At 45.6% G+C, this 22026-nt stretch overlaps 1 protein-coding gene across 15 annotated transcripts in view; it reads left to right on the top strand.

The window, feature by feature from the left end:
• Positions 1-22026, top strand: part of LOC106576577 (probable E3 ubiquitin-protein ligase HERC1) — a 196604-nt gene that overhangs the window by 168445 nt on the left and 6133 nt on the right. For all 15 annotated transcript variants that reach the window (XM_045689728.1, XM_045689732.1, XM_045689736.1 and 12 more), the window contains 9 exons: positions 1003-1105; positions 1375-1544; positions 2065-2203; positions 2522-2691; positions 7395-7564; positions 8380-8545; positions 9539-9615; positions 13773-14025; positions 18217-18369. In XM_045689728.1, the coding sequence (XP_045545684.1) occupies positions 1003-1105; positions 1375-1544; positions 2065-2203; positions 2522-2691; positions 7395-7564; positions 8380-8545; positions 9539-9615; positions 13773-14025; positions 18217-18369 (1401 nt within the window). The remainder of the gene's footprint in view (positions 1-1002; positions 1106-1374; positions 1545-2064; positions 2204-2521; positions 2692-7394; positions 7565-8379; positions 8546-9538; positions 9616-13772; positions 14026-18216; positions 18370-22026) is intronic.

Genomic DNA, 22026 nt, shown 5'->3' with positions numbered 1-22026 from the left:
TACTATTAGACAAATTGGATTACCTTTGCTGTTCTTCATCAGAATGCACTCCCAGGACTTCTACTTCAACAACAAATGTTGTTTTGGTTCTAAATAATCCATAGTTATATCCAAATACCTCCGTTTTGTTCATGCGTTCAGGTCACTATCCGAAGGGTAACGCGCGAGCGCATTTCGTGACAAAAAAAGGCAAAATATTCCATTACCGTACTTAGAAGCATGTCAAACGCTGTTTAAAATCAATTTTTATGCTATTTTTCTCGTAAAATAGCGATAATATTCCAACCGGGCAACGTTGTATTCATTCAAAGAGAGAAAGAAAAAAATGGCGAGTTCTCGTGAACGCGCATCTCCAGTCTCACTGTCCCCAGGCTGACCACTTACAAACTCTGCTCCTATACTTTGCCCAGAGACAGCAGACACCCCATTCCACTTTCTGGCGGCTATAGAGAGCCAATGGAAGCTTTAGAAAGTGTCACGTAACAGCACAGATGCTGTAATTTCGATAGAGATGCAACAGAAGGACAACAAATTGTCAGACAGGGCACTTCCTGCATGGAATCTTCTCAGGATTTTGCCTGCAATATGAGTTCTGTTATACTCACAGACACCATTCAAACAGTTTTAGAAACTTTAGAGTGTTTTCTATTCAAATCTACTAATTATATGCATATTCTAGTTTCTGGGCAGGAGTAGTAACCAGATTAAATCGGGTATGTTTTTTTATCCAGCCGTGAAAATACTTTTTAAGTACCAACGCATATTTTCAACTGGTTCTATTACCGAAATATGGTTCCTTTCCCCCCACTTGTTTGATGTTCCCAGACTCTCTATATTTAACAAAGGCTATTCAAGAGTCCATCAGTAGAGTCAGAGAGAGAGGGAAGGGACAAAGGTATTTGGGGTCATAAACCTTACCCACAGGCCAACGTCATGACAACCACTTCACCAAGTCATATTCCAGTTGTGTGTGAATCACGTTGTTGTTTTTGTGTTCCACAGAAGGTGGACGTTCTCTGTGGACTCGGTATCAAGAAGGTGTCCTGTGGAACTCAGTTCTCTGTCGCCCTCACTAAAGATGGCAACGTGTACACGTTCGGACAAGGTCTGAATATGATGCACTACATGCATATACTGTTCAGTACAACAGATAACATAGAAATATTATACAATAGAACATGCCGAGGAAAAAAAAAAACATTCTCTCAGTGTTGTCTGTTACTGTAGTTCTGCATTTCTATATTATTTTCATCATCCATCTTGATTGTTGACATTAAATATCCTGTCTACTTTAGACCAAGCATAACATACAGAATGTGTCTTTGTTAGCCAGTAACACCCCTCATCAACCTTCCTGTGTCCCCCCGTCTCCAGACCGACTGATAGGGCTGCCGGAGGGCCGGGCCAGGAACCACAACCGTCCCCAGGTCGTACCAGCTCTGTCTGACGTGTTTATACAGGATGTGGCGGTGGGGGCCGAACACACACTGGTCCTGTCCTCTACTGGAGAGGTCTATACCTGGGGCAGCAACTCAGAGGGACAGGTAGGATACAGCACACACTGGTCCTGTCCTCTACTGGAGAGGTCTATACCTGGGACAGGTAGGATGCAACACACACTGGACCTGTCCTCTACTGGAGAGGTCTATACCTGGGGCAGCAACTCAGAGGGACAGGTAGGATACAACACACACTGGTCCTGTCCTCTACTGGAGAGGTCTATACCTGGGACAGGTAGGATACAACACACACTGGTCATGTCCTCTACTGGAGAGGTCTATACCTGGGGCAGCAACTCAGAGGGACAGGTAGGATACAGCACACACTGGTCCTGTCCTCTACTGGAGAGGTCTATACCTGGGAGAGCAACTCAGAGGGACAGGTAGGATACAACACACACTGGGACAGGTACACACACCCATACAGGGACAGGTACACACACCCATACAGGGACAGATCAGTCTCTGTTCTCTCTGTCTCCTAGTTGGGTCTTGATCTGTGTCTCTGGTCACTCTGTCTCCTAGTTGGGTCTTGATCTGTGTCTCTGTTCTCTCTGTCTCCTAGTTGGGTCTGGGCCACACCAACCATGTGAGAGAACCCACCCTGGTGACATCACTACAGGGGAAGGACATTAACCAGGTCTCTGCTGGTCGCTGTCACTCTGCTGCCTGGTCCGCTCCCTCTGTCCCTCCCCGGGCTCCGGGTAAATACACACACACACACACACACACACACACAGCAGGCAGACTCTCTACTTCAGTCGTCCTCCCTCCCTCCCTCCCCCCTCCCTCCCCCCCTCTCTTTCCCTCCCTCTCCCTCCCTCTCTCTCTCTCCCTCCCTCTCTTTCCCTCCCTCCCTCTTCCCCTCCCTCCCTCCCCACTCTCTTTCCCTCCCTCCCTCTTCCCCTCCCTCCCCCTCTCTTTCCCTCCCTCCCTCCCTCTCTCCCTACCTCTCCCTCTCCCTCCCTCCCCTCCCTCCCTTTCTGTCTTTGACATGTGTTTTATTTCTGCCCCGTCTCCAGGTTCCTCCGTACCCCTCCAGCTAGGCCTGCCGTCAGCGGTGCCCCCCCAGTTCAGCTCTCTGAGAGAGGTCAGCATGGAAGCAGTCCGGGCCAGACTACGTGTTCTTTACCACTTCTCTGACCTCATGTACTCATCATGGAGATTACTCAACCTGAGCCCCAACAACCAGGTACACTCACCTCACACATCTCACCTCACACACCTCACCTCACACACCTCACCATATACACCTCACCTCACACACCTCACCTCACCTCACACACCTCACCTCACACACCTCACCTCACTCACCTCACACACCTCACCTCACACACCTCACCTCACACACCTCACATCTCACCTCACACACCTCACCTCACACACCTCACCTCACACACCTCACCTCACACACCTCACCTCACACACCTCACCTCACACACCTCATCTCACACACCTCACACATCTCACCTCACACACACCTCACCTCACACACCTCACACACCTCACCATACACACCTCACCACACACCTCACCTCACACAACTCACCTCACACATCTCACCTCACACACCTCACCTCACACATCTCACCTCACACACCTCACCTCACACACCTCACCACACACCTCACCTCACACACCTCATCATATACACCTCACCATACACACCTCACACACCTCACCTCACACACCTCAACTCACACACCTCACACACCTCACCATACACACCTCACCTCACACACCTCACCTCACCACACACACCTCACCTCACACCTCACCTCACACACCTCACCTCACACACCTCATCATATACACCTCACCATACACACCTCACACACCTCACCATACACACCTCACCTCACACACCTCACCATATACACCTCACACACCTCACCATATACATCTCACCTCACTCACCTCACACACCTCACCTCACACACCTCTCACCTCACACACCTCACCATATACATCTCGCCTCACACACCTTTCCACACACACCTCACCTCACACACCTCACCTCACACACCTCACCACACACACCTCACCACACACAACTCACCTCACACACCTCACTATATACACCTCACCTCACTCACCTCACACACCTCACCATATACACCTCACCATATACACCTCACCTCACACACCTCAGATGTAAGGGGGCCAGCAGGCCAGCGGTGGATGAGCGCAGTGCCCTCGTTTGGGTGTAGGGACTGATCAGAGCCTGAAGGTACGGAGGTGCCGTTCCCCTCACGGCTCCGTAGGCAAGCACCATGGTCTTGTAGCGGACGGGCTGCGGCGTTCTGGATGAGTTGTAGGGGTTTAATGGCACAGGCAGGGAGCCCAGCCAACAGCGAGTTGCAGTAATCCAGACGGGAGATGACAAGTGCCTGGATTAGGACCTGCGCCGCTTCCTGTGTGAGGCAGGGTCGTACTCTGCGAATGTTGTAGAGCATGAACCTACAGGATCTGGTCACCGCCTTGATGTTAGTGGAGAACGACAGGGTGTTGTCCAGATCACGCCAAGGTTCTTAGCACTCTGGGAGGAGGACACAATGGAGTTGTCAACCGTGATGGCGAGATCATGAAACGGGCAGTCCTTCCCCGGGAGGAAAAGCCGCTCCGTCTTGCCGAGGTTCAGCTTGAGGTGGTGATCCGTCATCCACACTGATATGTCTGCCAGACATGCAGAGATGCGATTCGCCACCTGGTTATCAGAAGGGGGAAAGGAGAAGATTAATTGTGTGTCATCTGCATAGCAATGATAGGAGAGACCATGTGAGGATATGACAGAGCCAAGTGACTTGGTGTATAGCGAGAATAGGAGAGGGCCTAGAACAGAGCCCTGGGGGACACCAGTGGTGAGAGCACGTGGTGCGGAGACAGATTCTCGCCACGCCACCTGGTAGGAGCGACCTGTCAGGTAGGACGCAATCCAAGCGTGGGCCGCGCCGGAGATGCCCAACTCGGAGAGGATGGAGAGGAGGATCTGGTGGTTCACAGTATCAAAGGCAGCAGATAGGTCTAGAAGGATGAGAGCAGAGGAGCAGAGAGTTAGCTTTAGCAGGTCAAGCGTATTGCCTGCCTTGTGAGTAGGGGGTAAGGTGAGAGTGTGAGGTCAAAAGAGGAGAGGAGTGGAAAGAAGGAGGCAGAGAGGAATGAGTCAAAGGTAGACGTGGGGAGGTTAAAGTCACCCAGAACTGTGAGAGGTGAGCCATCCTCAGGAAAGGAACTTATCAAGGCGTCAAGCTCATTGATGAACTCTCCAAGGGAACCTGGAGGGCGATACATGATAAGGATGTTAAGCTTGAAAGGGCTGGTAACTGTGACAGCATGGAATTCAAAGGAGGCGATAGACAGATGGGTCAGGGGAGAAAATTAGGAAAGTTCACTTGGGAGAGATGAGGATTCCAGTGCCACCACCCCGCTGGCCAGATGCTCTCGGGTTATGCGAGAACTCGTGGGCAGACGAGGAGAGAGCAGTAGGAGTAGCAGTGTTATCTGTGGTAATCCATGTTTCCGTCAGCGCCAAGAAGTCGAGGGACTAGAGGTAGCATAGGCTGAGATGAACTCTGCCTTGTTGGCCGCAGACCGGCAGTTCCAGAGGCTGCCGGAGACCTGGAACTCCACGTGGGTCGTGCGCGCTCTGGGACCACCAGGTTAGAGTGGCAGCAGCCACGCAGTGTGAAGCGTTTGTATAGCCTGTGCAGAGGGGAGAGAACAGGGATAGACAGACGCATAGTTGACAGGCTACAGAAGAGGCTACGCTAATGCAAAGGAGATTGGAATGACAAGTGGACTACATGTCTCGAATGTTCAGAAAGTTAAGCTTACGTTGCAAAAACCTTAGACTAAAATGACTAAAATGATACAGTACTGCTGGCTGGTGAAATAGGCTAGCTAGCAGTGGCTGCGTTGTTGACTTTGTTTGAAAGTGTAGCTGGCTAGGTAACCTTGATAGTTTCAGTACTACACCTTTATCATGGTACAAAGGCAACTATATAGCTAGCTAACATAACACTAATCAAGACGTTCCTTTGTAATGTATTTAGTTTCTACAATGCTGCTCGTCGGTAATAGTTGGCTAGGTTTGGAAAGTGGCGTCGCGGGGGACGAAAATAGCTGGCTAGCTAACCTCGATAATTACTCTAAACTACACAATTATCAAACTATGACAAAGACAACTATGTAGCTTGCTAACACTACACTAATCAAATCGTTCCGTTGTAATGTATTCGTTTCTACAGTGCTGCTAGTCGGTAGAAGTTGGCTAGCTAGCAGTGTTGACTAAGTTTTGGAGAACGGCGTCACGGAGGACGAAAATAGCTGGCTAGCTAACCTCGATAATTACTCTAAACTGCACAATTATCTTTGATACAAAGACAGCAAAGACAACTATGTAGCTAGCTAACACTACACTAATCAAATCGTTCCGTTGTAATGTATTAGTTTCTACAGTGCTGCTAGTCGGTAGAAGTTGGCTAGCCAGCAGTGTTGACTAAGTTTTGGAGAACGGCGTCACGGAGGACGAAAATAGCTGGCTAGCTAACCTCGATAATTACTCTAAACTACACAATTATCTTTGATACAAAGACAGCTATGTAGTTAGCTTAAAAATTGCTCAGATCAAACAAATCAAACCGTTGTAATGTAATGAAATGTAATATTACCTGCGGAGCGAAGTGCAGCACGACTACTCGCTCCAAACCCGGAAGTACACACCACACACACCAAACCTCACACACCTCACCTCACACACCACACCTCACCACACACACCTCACCTCACACACCTCACCTCACACACCTCATACACCTCACCACACACACACCTCACCACACACACACCTCACCACACACCTTACCACACACACCTCACCTCACACACCTCACCACACACACACACACCTCACCTCACACACCTCACCTCACACACCACAACTCACCACACACATCTCACCTCACACACCTCACACACCTCACACACCTCACCTCACACACCTCACCTCACACACCTCACCTCACACACACCTCACCACACACACCTCACCACACACACCTCACCACACACACCTCTACTCACACACCTCTACTCACACACCTCGCCACACACACACCTCACCTCACACACCTCACCTCACACACCTCACCTCACTCACCTCACCACACACACCTCACACTCCTCACCTCACACACCTCACCACACACCACACCACACACACCAAACCTCACACACCTCATCTCACACACCTCACCTCACACACCACACCTCACCACACACACCTCACCTCACACACTCACCACACACACCTCACCTCACACACCTCACACACCTCACCTCACACACCTCACACACTCACCACACACACCTCACCTCACACACCTCACCACACACCTCACCTCACACACCTCTACTCACACACCTCACCTACACACACCTCACCACACACACACCTCACCACACACACACCTCACCACACACACCTCACCACACACACCTCACCTCACACACTTCTACTCACACACCTCACCACACACCTCACCACACACCTCACCACACACACCTCACCACACACATCTCACCTCACACACCTCACCACACACACCTCACCTCACACACCTCACCTCACACACCTCACCACACATCACTCTCTCCTCCACTTTAATATCCTCAGACACAGTAGCATTTGTCCCTTCTACTGTATAATCCTGTATTGACTGTCCTTTATGATTTAATACATCTGACTCATTCCTCATAACTGTATAATCCTGTATTGACTGTCCTTTATGATTTAATACATCTGACTCATTCCTCATAACTGTATAATCCTGTATTGACTGTCCTTTATGGTTTAATACATCTGACTCATTCCTTATAACTGTGTGTGTATTCCAGAGCTGTACGTCCCACTACAACACAGGGACGTGGGGCATCGTCCAGGGCCAGTTGAGGCCCCTACTGGCCCCCAGAGTCTATACTCTCCCCATGGTGAGGTCCATTGGGAAGACTATGGTGCAAGGCAAGAACTATGGACCCCAAATCACTGTCAAGAGGATCTCCACACGGTATGTCCACTATCCTAGAGGTGTGTGTTAATGTTCCATTGAGATTCAACTAATTGTTCTCTGCCTCCTCTCTCTCTCTCCATCCTCTTCCTCCTCTCTCTCTCTCTCTCTGTCCTCTACCTCCTCTCTCTCTTTCTCTGTCCTCTACCTCCTCTCTCTCTCTCCATCCTCTACCTCCTCTCCCTCTCTCTCTCCATCCTCTACCTCCTCTCTCTCTCTCTCTCTCCATCCTCTACCTCCTCTCTCTCTCTCTCTCTCCATCCTTTACCTCCTCCCTCTCTCTCTCTCCATCCTCTACCTCCTCTCTCTCTCTCTCTCTCTCTCTCTCCATCCTCTACCTCCTCTCCCTCTCTCTCCATCCTCTACCTCCTCTCTCTCTCTCTCTCTCCATCCTCTACCTCCTCTCTCTCTCTCTCTCTCTCCATCCTTTACCTCCTCCCTCTCTCTCTCTCCATCCTCTACCTCCTCTCTCTCTCTCTCTCTCTCTCTCTCTCTTCATCCTCTACCTCCTCTCTCTCTCTCTCTCTCTCGGTCTCTCTCTCTCTCCATCCTCTACCTCCTCCCTCTCTCTCTCTCTCTCTCTCCATCCTCTACCTCCTCCCTCTCTCTCTCTCTCTCCCTCCATCCTCTACCTCCTCTCTCTTTCTCTCTCTGTCTCTCTCTCTCTCTCTCTCTCTCTGTCTCTCTCGCTCTCTTTCTCTCTGTCTCTCTCGCTCTCTCTCTCTCTGTCTCTCTCGCTCTCTCTCTCTCCATCCTGTACCTCCTCTCTCTTTCTCTCTCTGCCTCTCTCTCCATCCTCTTCTCTCTCTGTCCAGGGGTCGTAAGTGTAAGCCCATCTTTGTGCAGATAGCCCGTCAGGTGGTCAAGCTGAATGCGTCTGACCTGCGACTGCCGTCCAGGGCCTGGAAGGTCAAGCTGGTGGGGGAGGGGGCCGACGATGCTGGAGGGGTGTTTGATGACACCATCACTGAGATGTGTCAGGTATAGTAACAGTATACCTACAGTAGAGTTTACAGTTAGATGTGTTATTTACAGTAGAGTTTACAGTTAGCTATGTCAGCTGCAGTAGAGTTTACAGTTAGATGTGTCAGTTGCAGTAGAGTTTACAGTTAGATGTGTCAGGTATAGTAACAGTATAACTACAGTAGAGTTTACAGTTAGATGTATCAGCTACAGTAGAGTTTACAGTTAGATGTGTCAGCTACAGTAGAGTTTACAGTTAGATGTATCAGTTGCAGTAGAGTTTACAGTTAGATGTGTCAGTTGCAGTAGAGTTTACAGTTAGATGTAACAGTAGAGTTTACAGTTAGATGTTGCAGTAGAGTTTACAGTTAGATGTATCAGCTACAGTAGAGTTTACAGTTAGACGTATCAGCTACATTAGAGTTTACAGTTAGATGTGTCAGTTGCAGTAGAGTTTACAGTTAGATGTATCAGCTACAGTAGAGTTTACAGTTAGATGTATCAGCTAAAGTAGAGTTTACAGTTAGATGTATCAGCTACAGTAGAGTTTACAGTTAGACGTATCAGCTACAGTAGAGTTTACAGTTAGATGTAACAGTAGAGTTTACAGTTAGATGTTGCAGTAGAGTTTACAGTTAGATGTATCAGCTACAGTAGAGTTTACAGTTAGATGTGTCAGCTACAGTAGAGTTTACAGTTAGCTGTGTCAGTTGCATTAGAGTTTACAGTTAGATGTGTCAGTAACAGTAGAGTTTACAGTTAGATGTGTCAGTTACAGTAGAGTTTTAGATTTGGGAACAAAGCCTCAGTCTCAACATGAAGTCATTTCCTTGTTGTGTCTGCGGTATGTTCTTGTCTATTCTTCTGAGTTTATCCAAAGTTCTTTACCAGAGGAATTTTCTAGTTTCCCGAAATGTTCAATTAACAAAGAGCGAGTCAGAAAAGTGATATTATTTAGAGACAGGCTGTGGACAGGATATCTTGTGAGACTGATGCCTATTTCCTGTGTAGGAGTTGGAGACAGGAGTAGTGGATCTCCTCATCCCCTCCCCCAACGCCACAGCTGAGGTGGGCTACAACAGAGACAGGTGAGGACTGGCTAGGACACAGACAGAGACACACAGTACCACATTACCAGTCACCATATAGAGACAGTACCACATTACCAGTCACCATATAGAGACAGTACCACATTACCAGTCACCATATAGAGACAGTACCACATTACCAGTCACCATATAGAGACAGTACCACATTACTGACACGCTGTCTCATTACCAGACTATATGACTCTGTGTTATGGGACACTACAGAGCTATAGTCTATGACTCTGTGTTATGGGCCACTACAGAGCTATAGTCTATATGACTGTATGTTATGGGCCACTACAGAGCTATAGACTATGACTCTATGTTATGGGCCACTACAGAGCTATAGTCTATGACTCTGTGTTATGGGCCACTACAGAGCTATAGTCTATATGACTCTGTGCTATGGGCCACTACAGAGGTATAGTCTATATGACTCTGTGCTATGGGCCACTACAGAGGTATAGTCTATATGACTCTGTGTTATGGGCCACTACAGAGCTATAGTCTATGACTCTGTGCTATGGGCCACTACAGAGCTATAGTCCATATGACTCTGTGCTATGGGCCACTGCAGAGCTATAGTCTATGACTCTGTGCTATGGGCCACTACAGAGCTATAGACTATGACTCTGTGTTATGGGCCACTACAGAGCTATAGACTATGACTCTGTGTTATGGGCCACTACAGAGCTAAAGTCTATGACTCGATGTTACAGGCCACTACAGAGGTATAGTCTATGACTCTATGTTATGGGCCACTACAGAGCTATAGTCTATGACTCTGTGTTATGGGCCACTACAGAGCTATAGTCTATATGACTCTGTGATATGGGCCACTACAGAGGTATAGTCTATATGACTCTGTGCTATGGGCCACTACAGAGCTATAGTCTATGACTCTGTGTTATGGGACACTACAGAGCTATAGTCCATATGACTCTGTGTTATGGGACACTACAGAGCTATAGTCTATATGACTCTGTGTTATGGGCCACTACAGAGGTATAGTCTATATGACTCTGTGCTATGGGCCACTACAGAGCTATAGTCTATGACTCTGTGTTATGGGCCACTACAGAGCTATAGTCTATATGACTCTGTGATATGGGCCACTACAGAGGTATAGTCTATATGACTCTGTGCTATGGGCCACTACAGAGCTATAGTCTATGACTCTGTGTTATGGGACACTACAGAGCTATAGTCTATATGACTCTATGTTATGGGCCACTACATAGCTATAGTCTATGAATCTGTGCTATGGGCCACTACAGAGCTATAGTCTATATGACTGTATGTTATAGGCCACTACAGAGCTATAGTCTATGACTCTGTGTTATGGGACACTACAGAGCTATAGTCTATGACTCTGTGCTACTACAGAGCTATAGTATATGACTCTATGTTATGAGACACAACAGAGCTATAGTATATGACACTGTGTTATGGGCCACTACTGAGGTATAGTCTATGACTCTGTGTTATGGGCCACTACATAGCTATAGTCTATGACTCTGTGTTATGGGCCACTACAGAACTATAGTCTATGACTCTGTGTTATGGGCCACTACAGAGCTATAGTCTATGACTCTGTGTTGTGGGCCACTACAGAGCTATAGTCTATGACTCTGTGTTATGGGCCACTACAGAGCTATAGTCTATATGACTCTGTGATATGGGCCACTACAGAGGTATAGTCTATATGACTCTGTGCTATGGGCCACTACAGAGCTATAGTCTATGACTCTGTGTTATGGGACACTACAGAGCTATAGTCCATATGACTCTGTGTTATGGGACACTACAGAGCTATAGTCTATATGACTCTGTGTTATGGGCCACTACAGAGGTATAGTCTATATGACTCTGTGCTATGGGCCACTACAGAGCTATAGTCTATATGACTCTGTGATATGGGCGACTACAGAGGTATAGTCTATATGACTCTGTGCTATGGGCCACTACAGAGCTATAGTCTATGACTCTGTGTTATGGGACACTACAGAGCTATAGTCTATATGACTCTATGTTATGGGCCACTACATAGCTATAGTCTATGACTCTGTGCTATGGGCCACTACAGAGCTATAGTCTATATGACTGTATGTTATGGGCCACTACAGAACTATAGTCTATGACTCTGTGTTATGGGCCACTACAGAGCTATAGTCTATGACTCTGTGTTGTGGGCCACTACAGAGCTATAGTCTATGACTCTGTGTTGTGGGCCACTACAGAGCTATAGTCTATGACTCTGTGTTATGGGCCACTTCAGAGCTATAGTCTATGACTCTGTGTTATGGGCCACTACAGAGCTATAGTCTATGACTCTGTGTTATGGGCCACTACAGAGCTATAGTCTATGACTCTGTTATGGGCCACTACAGAGCTATAGTATATGACTCTATGTTATGGGACACTACAGAGCTATAGACTGTGACTCTATGTTATGGGACACTACAGAACTATAGTCTATGACTCTGTGTTATGGGCCACTACAGAGCTATAGTCTATGACTCTGTGTTATGGGCCACTACAGAGCTATAGTCTATATGACTCTGTGCTATGGGCCACTACAGAGCTATAGTCTATATGACTCTATGTTATGGGCCACTACAGAGCTATAGACTATGACTCTGTGTTATGGGCCACTACAGAGCTATAGTCTATATGACTCTATGTTATGGGCCACTACAGAGCTATAGTCTATGACTCTGTGTTATGGGCCACTACAGAGCTTTAGTCTGTGACTCTGTGTTATGGGCCACTACAGAGCTATAGTCTATGACTCTGTGTTATGGGCCACTACAGAGCTTTAGTCTGTGACTCTATGTTATGGGCCACTACAGAGCTATAGTCTATGACTCTGTGCTACTACAGAGCTATAGTCTATGACTCTGTGTTATGGGCCACTACATAGCTATAGTCTATGACTCTGTGTTATGGGCCACTACAGAGCTATAGTCTATATGACTCTGTGTTATGGGCCACTACAGAGCTATAGTCTATATGACTCTATGTTATGAGCCACTTCAGAGCTATTGTCTATGACTCTGTTTTATGGGCCACTACAGAGCTATAGTCTATGACTCTGTGTTATGTGCCACTACAGAGCTATAGTCTATATGACTCTATGTTATGGGCCACTACAGAGCTATAGTCTATGACTCTGTGTTATGGGACACTACAGAGCTATAGTCTATGACTCTGTGTTATGGGCCACTACAGAGCTATAGTCTATATGACTCTATGTTATGAGCCACTTCAGAGCTATTGTCTATGACTCTGTGTTATGGGCCACTACAGAGCTATAGTCTATATGACTCTGTGTTATGGGCCACTACAGAGCTATAGTCTATGACTCTGTGTTATGGGACACTACAGAGCTATAGTCTATGACTCTGTGTTATGGGACACTACAGAGCTATAGTCTATATGACTCTGTGTTATGGGCCACTACAGAGCTATAGTCTATGACTCTGTGTTATGTGCCACTACAGAGCTATAGTCTATATGACTCTATGTTATGGGCCACTACAGAGCTATAGTCTATATGACTCTATGTTATGAGCCACTTCAGAGCTATTGTCTATGACTCTATGTTATGGGCCACTACAGAGCTATTGTCTATGACTCTGTGTTATGGGCCACTACAGAGCTATAGTCTATATGACTCTATGTTATGAGCCACTTCAGAGCTATTGTCTATGACTCTGTTTTATGGGCCACTACAGAGCTATAGTCTATGACTCTGTGTTATGTGCCACTACAGAGCTATAGTCTATATGACTCTATGTTATGGGCCACTACAGAGCTATAGTCTATGACTCTGTGTTATGGGACACTACAGAGCTATAGTCTATGACTCTGTGTTATGGGCCACTACAGAGCTATAGTCTATATGACTCTATGTTATGAGCCACTTCAGAGCTATTGTCTATGACTCTGTGTTATGGGCCACTACAGAGCTATAGTCTATATGACTCTGTGTTATGGGCCACTACAGAGCTATAGTCTATGACTCTGTGTTATGGGACACTACAGAGCTATAGTCTATGACTCTGTGTTATGGGACACTACAGAGCTATAGTCTATGACTCTGTGTTATGGGACACTACACTCAGGTGAACTCTAAACCTCCCTCCTTCCCCCAGGTTCCTGCTGAGCCCGTCAGCCTGTCTGGATGAGCAGCTCCTCCAGTTTAAGTTCCTGGGCATCCTGATGGGGGTGGCTATCCGGACCAAGAAGCCCCTGGACCTGCACCTTGCCCCCCTGGTGTGGAAGCAGCTGTGTTGTATTCCTCTGGTCCTGGAGGATCTGGAGGAGGTGGACCTGCTCTATGTTCAGACACTCAACAGCATTCTTCACATTGAAGACAGTGGCATCACAGAGGATAATTTCCATGAGGTAATTGTTTTATTCAGTCTTTTTTTCTTCAACTAAAGGTCAGGCGCTATGATATTGGTATGAGGAGGAGAGGGAAAGAGACAGAAAGAGAGACAGAGAAGCTTGGAGGAGAGTGATGGTTCACATCCATTCAGTTTGGATTCAATACTGGAACTGACATGGATGGGGAGATTTGACTTGGACACTAGCCTAGAAAAGGTTAGGTCCCTCAGTGTGGTGATAATGTGGTATGGTGATAATATGGTATGGTGATAATATGGTGTGGTGAGGTCCCTCAGTATGGTGATAATATGGTATGGTGAGGTCCCTAAGTATGGTGGTAATATGGTATGGTGGTAATATGGTATGGTTATAATATGGTATGGTGATAATATGGTATGGTGATAATATGGTATGGTGGTAATATGGTATGGTGAGGTCCCTAAGTATGGTGGTAATATGGTATGGTGGTAATATGGTATGGTTATAATATGGTGTGGTGATAATATGGTATGGTGATAATATGGTATGGTGAGGTCCCTAAGTATTGTGGTAATATGGTATGGTGATGATATGGTATGTGATGATATGGTATGTGATGATATGGTATGTGATGATATGGTATGGTGATAATATGGTATGGTGAGGTCCCTCAGTATGGTGATAATATGGTGTGGTGATAATATGGTATGGTTATAATATGGCATGCTGATACTATGGTATGGTGATAATATGGTATGGTGAGGTCCCTAAGTATGGTGGTAATATGGTATGGTGATTATATGGTATGATGAGGTCCCTCAGTATGGTGATAATATGGTGTGGTGATAATATGGTATGGTGATAATATGGTATGGTGGTAACATGGTATGGTGGTAACATGGTATGGTGATGATATGGTATGGTGGTAATGTGGTATGGTGGTAATATGGTATGGTGATAATATGGTATGGTGGTAATATGGTATGGTGGTGGTATGGTGGTACTATGGTATGGTGGTAATATGGTATGGTGGTAATATGGTATGGTGGTAACATGGTATGGTGATGATATGGTATGGTGATAATATGGTATGGTGATAATATGGTATGGTGGTAATATGGTATGGTGGTAATATGGTATGGTGAGGTCCCTCAGTATGGTGATAATACGGTATGGTGATAATATGGTATGGTGAGGTCCCTCAGTATGGTGATAATATGGTGTGGTGATAATATGGTATGGTGATAATATGGTGTGGGGATAGTATGGTATGGTGGTAATATGGTATGGTGATAATATGGTATGGTGAGGTCCCTAAGTATTGTGGTAATATGGTATGGTGATGATATGGTATGTGATGATATGGTATGTGATGATATGGTATGTGATGATATGGTATGGTGATAATATGGTATGGTGAGGTCCCTCAGTATGGTGATAATATGGTGTGGTGATAATATGGTATGGTTATAATATGGCATGCTGATACTATGGTATGGTGATAATATGGTATGGTGAGGTCCCTAAGTATGGTGGTAATATGGTATGGTGATTATATGGTATGATGAGGTCCCTCAGTATGGTGATAATATGGTGTGGTGATAATATGGTATGGTGATAATATGGTATGGTGATAATATGGTATGGTGGTAACATGGTATGGTGGTAACATGGTATGGTGATGATATGGTATGGTGGTAATGTGGTATGGTGGTAATATGGTATGGTGGTAATATGGTATGGTGGTAATATGGTATGGTGATAATATGGTATGGTGGTAATATGGTATGGTGGTACTATGGTATGGTGGTAATATGGTATGGTGGTAATATGGTATGGTGGTAACATGGTATGGTGATGATATGGTATGGTGATAATATGGTATGGTGATAATATGGTATGGTGGTAATATGGTATGGTGGTAATATGGTATGGTGAGGTCCCTCAGTATGGTGATAATACGGTATGGTGATAATATGGTATGGTGAGGTCCCTCAGTATGGTGATAATATGGTGTGGTGATAATATGGTATGGTGATAATATGGTGTGGGGATAGTATGGTATGGTGGTAATATGGTATGGTGATAATATGGTATGGCGATAATATGGTGTGGGGATAGTATGGTATGGTGGTAATATTGTATGGTGATAATATGGTATGGTGATAATATGATATGGTGATAATATGGTATGGTTATGGTATGGTTATAATATGGTATGGTGATAATATGGTGTGGTAATAGTATGGTGTGGTGATAGTATGGTGTGGTGATAGTATGGTGTGGTGATAATATGGTATGGTGATAATATGGTGTGGGGATAGTATGGTATGGTGATAATATGGTATGGTGATAATATGGTATGGTGATAATATGGTGTGGGGATAGTATGGTATGGTGATAATATGGTATGGTGATGATATGGTATGGTGGTAATATGGTATGGTGGTGGTATGGTGGTACTATGGTATGGTGGTAACATGGTATGGTGATCATATGGTATGGTGATCATATGGTATGGTGATAATATGGTATGGTGGTAATATGGTATGGTGATAATATGGTATGGTGGTAACATGGTATGGTGATGATATGGTATGGTGATAATATGGTATGGTGATAATATGGTATGGTGGTAATATGGTATGGTGGTAATATGGTATGGTGATAATATGGTATGGTGGTAATATGGTATGGTGAGGTCCCTCAGTATGGTGATAATATGGTATGGTGATAATATGGTATGGTGGTAATATGGTATGGTGGTAATACGGTATGGTGAGGTCCCTCAGTATGGTGATAATATGGTGTGGTGATAATATGGTGTGGTGATAATATGGTATGGTGATAATATGGTGTGGGGATAATATGGTATGGTGATAATATGGTATGGTGATAATATGGTATGGTGGTAATACGGTATGGTGAGGTCCCTCAGTATGGTGATAATATGGTGTGGTGATAATATGGTGTGGTGATAATATGGTATGGTGATAATATGGTGTGGGGATAGTATGGTATGGTGGTAATATGGTATGGTGATAATATGGTATGGCGATAATATGGTGTGGGGATAGTATGGTATGGTGGTAATATGGTATGGTGATAATATGATATGGTGATAATATGGTATGGTTATGGTATGGTTATAATATGGTATGGTGATAATATGGTGTGGTTATGGTGTGGTGATAGTATGGTGTGGTGATAATATGGTATGGTGATAATATGGTGTGGTGATAATATGGTATGGTGATAATATGGTATGGTGAGGCCCCTCAGTATGGTGATAATATGGTATGGTGATAATATGGTATGGTGGTAAGATGGTATTTTGGTAATATGGTATGGTGGTAATATGGTATGGTGATAATATGGTATGGTGGTAATATGGTATGGTGATAATATGGTATGGTGATAGTATGGTATGGTGGTAAAATGGTATGGTGAGGTCCCTTGCAATTCCCAGCTCTAACTGGTACACTGTGTTTCTCTCTCTAACCCCCCCCCCCCCCTCCCGACCCACCCATCCTCACCATTCTGGCTCTGGCTCTGGCTCTTATTGATACACAATGGCCAACCTTGGTTCCCCCCGGCACACACACACACACACACACACACACACACACACACACACACACACACACACACACACACACACACACATAACCACTGCACTGTGGCGCTACTGGGCTGGACTGAGCTCGCTCTCTCTCACACACACACACACACACACACACACACACACACATACTGGAATGCAAGGGTTCTGTTGATGCAGCACATCCTGTCTGGGGATTGGCCAATTGGCCTGCCTCCCAGGAAGGACCACAGCCAGGATAGATAGAGGGAGTCCAGATAGGGGGAGGGGGGAAAGAGGGAGAGGGAGGGGGGAAAGAGGGAGAGGAAGTGATGGGGGGAAAGAGGGAGAGGAAGGGAGAGAGAGACATGGCCTCCCAGTCTTGTGGAAGGACCACAGCCAGGGAATAGAGAGGGGGGATGGAAGAGAGGAGGGAGAGAGAGAGATGGCCTCTCAGGCCCACAGTCTCCTAGCCAAGAGAGGGAAAGATGGAGGAAGGAGCGGGAGGAGAGAGAGAGACTGGGAATAAAGAGGAAGGGACTGTGTGTCTCCTGATCTGACAGGATTCTAAATCAACTCTCTACAAACGGAATTGACCCCAACTTGAGTTCAGATGATGTGATGTTTTACTGTTGTGTTCCCCCCTCTAGATGATTCCTCTGGATTCGTTCGTGGGTCAGAGTGCGAACGGTAAGATGGTTCCTATTATCCCCGGTGGAAACAGCATCCCTCTAACCTTCTCCAACAGGAAGGAGTATGTAGCCCGGGCCATCGAGTACCGCCTGCACGAGATAGACAGACAGGTACGACACACACACACACACACACACACACACACACACACACACACACACACACACACAGGAGTATCGCCTGCACGAGGTAGACAGACAGGTACGACACACACACAGACAACCCCATTGACTACCGCCTGCATGAGCTAGACAGACAGTTATGACACAAACAACATCATTGAGGACTGGCAGCACGAGATAGACAGACGGGTACGACACAGATAACACCATCGAGTACCGCCTGCACAAGATAGACAGACGGGTACGACACAGATAACACCATCGAGTACCGCCTGCACAAGATAGACAGACGGGTACGACACAGATAACACCATCGAGTACCGCCTGCACAAGATAGACAGACGGGTACGACACAGATAACACCATCGAGTACCGCCTGCACAAGATAGACAGACGGGTACGACACAGATAACACCATCGAGTACCGCCTGCACAAGATAGACAGACGGGTACGAGAGGCAGCACACCAGAGCGACTGACAGCTGATGATCGTCCTATCGCCTAGTGTTTTGTTAATTTCCCGTGGATTCTTCATGTTTGCCGCAGTTCATTAACTTCCAGCGGGTGATGACTAACACACCGTGGCCACCTGCTGCTTTTATACATTCCTCTCCGTGGTGTCTTCTCTACAAGACATTATCAAGCTCTCTGCCCTGCTGCTTTTAGACGTTCCTCTCCGTGGTGTCTTCTCTACAAGACATTATCAAGCTCTCTGCCCTGCTGCTTTTAGACGTTCCTCTCCGTGGTGTCTTCTCTACAAGACATTATCAAGCTCTCTGCCCTGCTGCTTTTAGACGTTCCTCTCCGTGGTGTCTTCTCTACAAGACATTATCAAGCTCTCTGCCCTGCTGCTTTTAGACGTTCCTCTCCGTGGTGTCTTCTCTACAAGACATTATCAAGCTCTCTGCCCTGCTGCTTTTAGACGTTCCTCTCCGTGGTGTCTTCTCTACAAGACATTATCAAGCTCTCTGCCCTGCTGCTTTTAGACGTTCCTCTCCGTGGTGTCTTCTCTACAAGACATTATCAAGCTCTCTGCCCTGCTGCTTTTAGACGTTCCTCTCCGTGGTGTCTTCTCTACAAGACATTATCAAGCTCTCTGCCCTGCTGCTTTTAGACGTTCCTCTCCGTGGTGTCTTCTCTACAAGACATTATCAAGCTCTCTGCCCTGCTGCTTTTATACGTTCCTCTCCGTGGTGTCTTCTCTGCAAGACATTATCATGCTCTCTGCCCTGCTGCTTTTCATTTCAGAGAAACTCAGCAGGCCTCTCCTCCACTCTGACATTTTAGATAGATAGATAGATAGATAGATAGATAGATAGATAGATAGATAGATAGATAGATAGATAGATAGATAGATAGATAGATAGATAGATAGATAGATAGATAGATAGATAGATAGATAGATAGATAGATATTGAATTATTGGATTAAGACAAGAGGCACTGCGCTCTTTTATAATTGAAACTCAATACTGAATTGGTTTTAAGATGAAGAATCATGCCATGAATTTTTCAAAAAAATCTTAACACCCAGCTTGGTTGGCATGGGAACAACTATATTTATAATTGTAGAAACGTCATGGTTCAGTATATAACTAGACTGGATTTATAATTGTAGAAACGTCATGGTTCAGTACATAACTAGACTGGATTTATAATTGTAGAAACGTCATGGTTCAGTACATAACTAGACTGGATTTATAATTGTAGAAACGTCATGGTTCAGTACATAACTAGACTGGATTTATAATTGTAGAAACGTCATGGTTCAGTACATAACTAGACTGGATTTATAATTGTAGAAACGTCATGGTTCAGTACATAACTAGACTAGATTTATAATTGTTAGACTCTAAGGTGTTAGAGTACGGTACATGTCTCTGTTAGCTCACCTATGTGTTTAACCTCTCTGAGCGTCCCACCTACTCAACAGCCAGTGTAATCCCGTGGCGCGATATTCAAATACCTTAGAAATGCTATTACTTCAATTTCTCAAACATATGACTATTTTACACCATTTTAAAGACAAGACTCTCGTTAATCTAACCACACTGTCCGATTTCAAAAAGGCTTTACAACGAAAACAAAACATTAGATTATGTCAGCAGAGTACCCAGCCAGAAATAATCAGACACCCATTTTTCAAGCTAGCATATAATGTCACATAAACCCAAACCACAGCTAAATGCAGCACTAACCTTTGATGATCTTCATCAGATGACACCCCTAGGACATTATGTTATACAATACATGCATGTTTTGTTCAATCACGTTCATATTTATATCAAAAAACAGCTTTTTACATTAGCATGTGACTAGCATGTGACTAGCATTCCCACCGAACACTGCCGGTGAATTTACTAAATGACTCACGATAAACGTTCACAAAAAACATAACAATTATTTTAAGAATTATAGATACAGAACTCCTCTATGCACTCGCTATGTCCGATTTTAAAATAGCTTTTCGGTGAAAGCACATTTTGCAATATTCTCAGTAGATAGCCCGGCATCACAGGGCTAGCTATTTAGACACCCAGCAAGTTTAGCACTCACCAAAGTCAGATTTACTATAAGAAAAATGTTATTACCTTTGCTGTTCTTCGTCAGAATGCACTCCCAGGACTTCTACTTCAATAACAAATGTTGGTTTGGTCCCAAATAATCCATTGTTATATCCAAATAGCGGCGTTTTGTTCGTGCATTCAAGACACTATCCGAATGGTAAAGAAGGGTGACGAGCACGGCGCATTTCGTGACAAAAAAATTCTAAATATTCCATTACCGTACTTCGAAGCATGTCAACCGCTGTTTAAAATCAATTTTTATGCCATTTTTCTCGTAAAAAAGCGATAATATTCCGATCGGGAGTGGTGGTTTTCGTTCAAAGAGAGGGAAAATAAAAACATCTCGTGCACGAGCCCCAGTCTAATGGTCCTCTGACAGGCCACTATCCAAACGCGCTAATGTGTTTCAGCCTGGGGCTGCCTCGATATCATTCAGCTTTTTCCCGGGTTCTGAGAGCCTATGGGAGCCGTAGGAAGTGTCACGTTACAGCAAAGATCCTCAGTCTTCAATAAAAAGAGCCAAGATGAACAACAACTTGTCAGACAGGCCACTTCCTGTTCAGAATCTTCTCAGGTTTTTGCCTGCCATATGAGTTCTGTTATACTCACGGACACCATTCAAACAGTTTTAGAAACTTTAGGGTGTTTTCTATCCAAAGCCAATAATTATATGCATATTCTAGTTACTGGGCAGGAGTAGTAACCAGATTAAATCGGGTACGTTTTTTATCCGGCCGTGTAAATACTGCCCCCTATCTCCAACAGGTTAACTCTCAACTGGAATCTCTTGTCCCATCTCCCCCCCTCTGTCTTTCCCTCTCTCCCTCCCTATCCCTCTCTCCCTCTCCTCCTATCCCTCTCTCCCTCCCTATCCCTCTCTCTCTCCTCCTATCCCTCTCTCCCTCTCCCTCCCTATCCCTCTCTCATCCCCCTCCCTATCCCTCTCTCTCTCCCTATCCCTATCCCTCTCTCTCCCAATATCCCTCTGTCTCTACCCTTATCCCTCTCTCTCTCCCCATCCCTCTCGTTCCCCCTCTCTCTCTCTCTCTCTCTTTCCCTCCCCTCCCCTCTCTCCCTCC

The sequence above is a fragment of the Salmo salar genome, chromosome ssa11 (assembly GCF_905237065.1).
Source record: "Salmo salar chromosome ssa11, Ssal_v3.1, whole genome shotgun sequence".
NCBI classification, from domain to species: Eukaryota; Metazoa; Chordata; class Actinopteri; order Salmoniformes; family Salmonidae; genus Salmo; species Salmo salar.
This window is presented reverse-complemented; position numbering and strand designations above follow the sequence as displayed.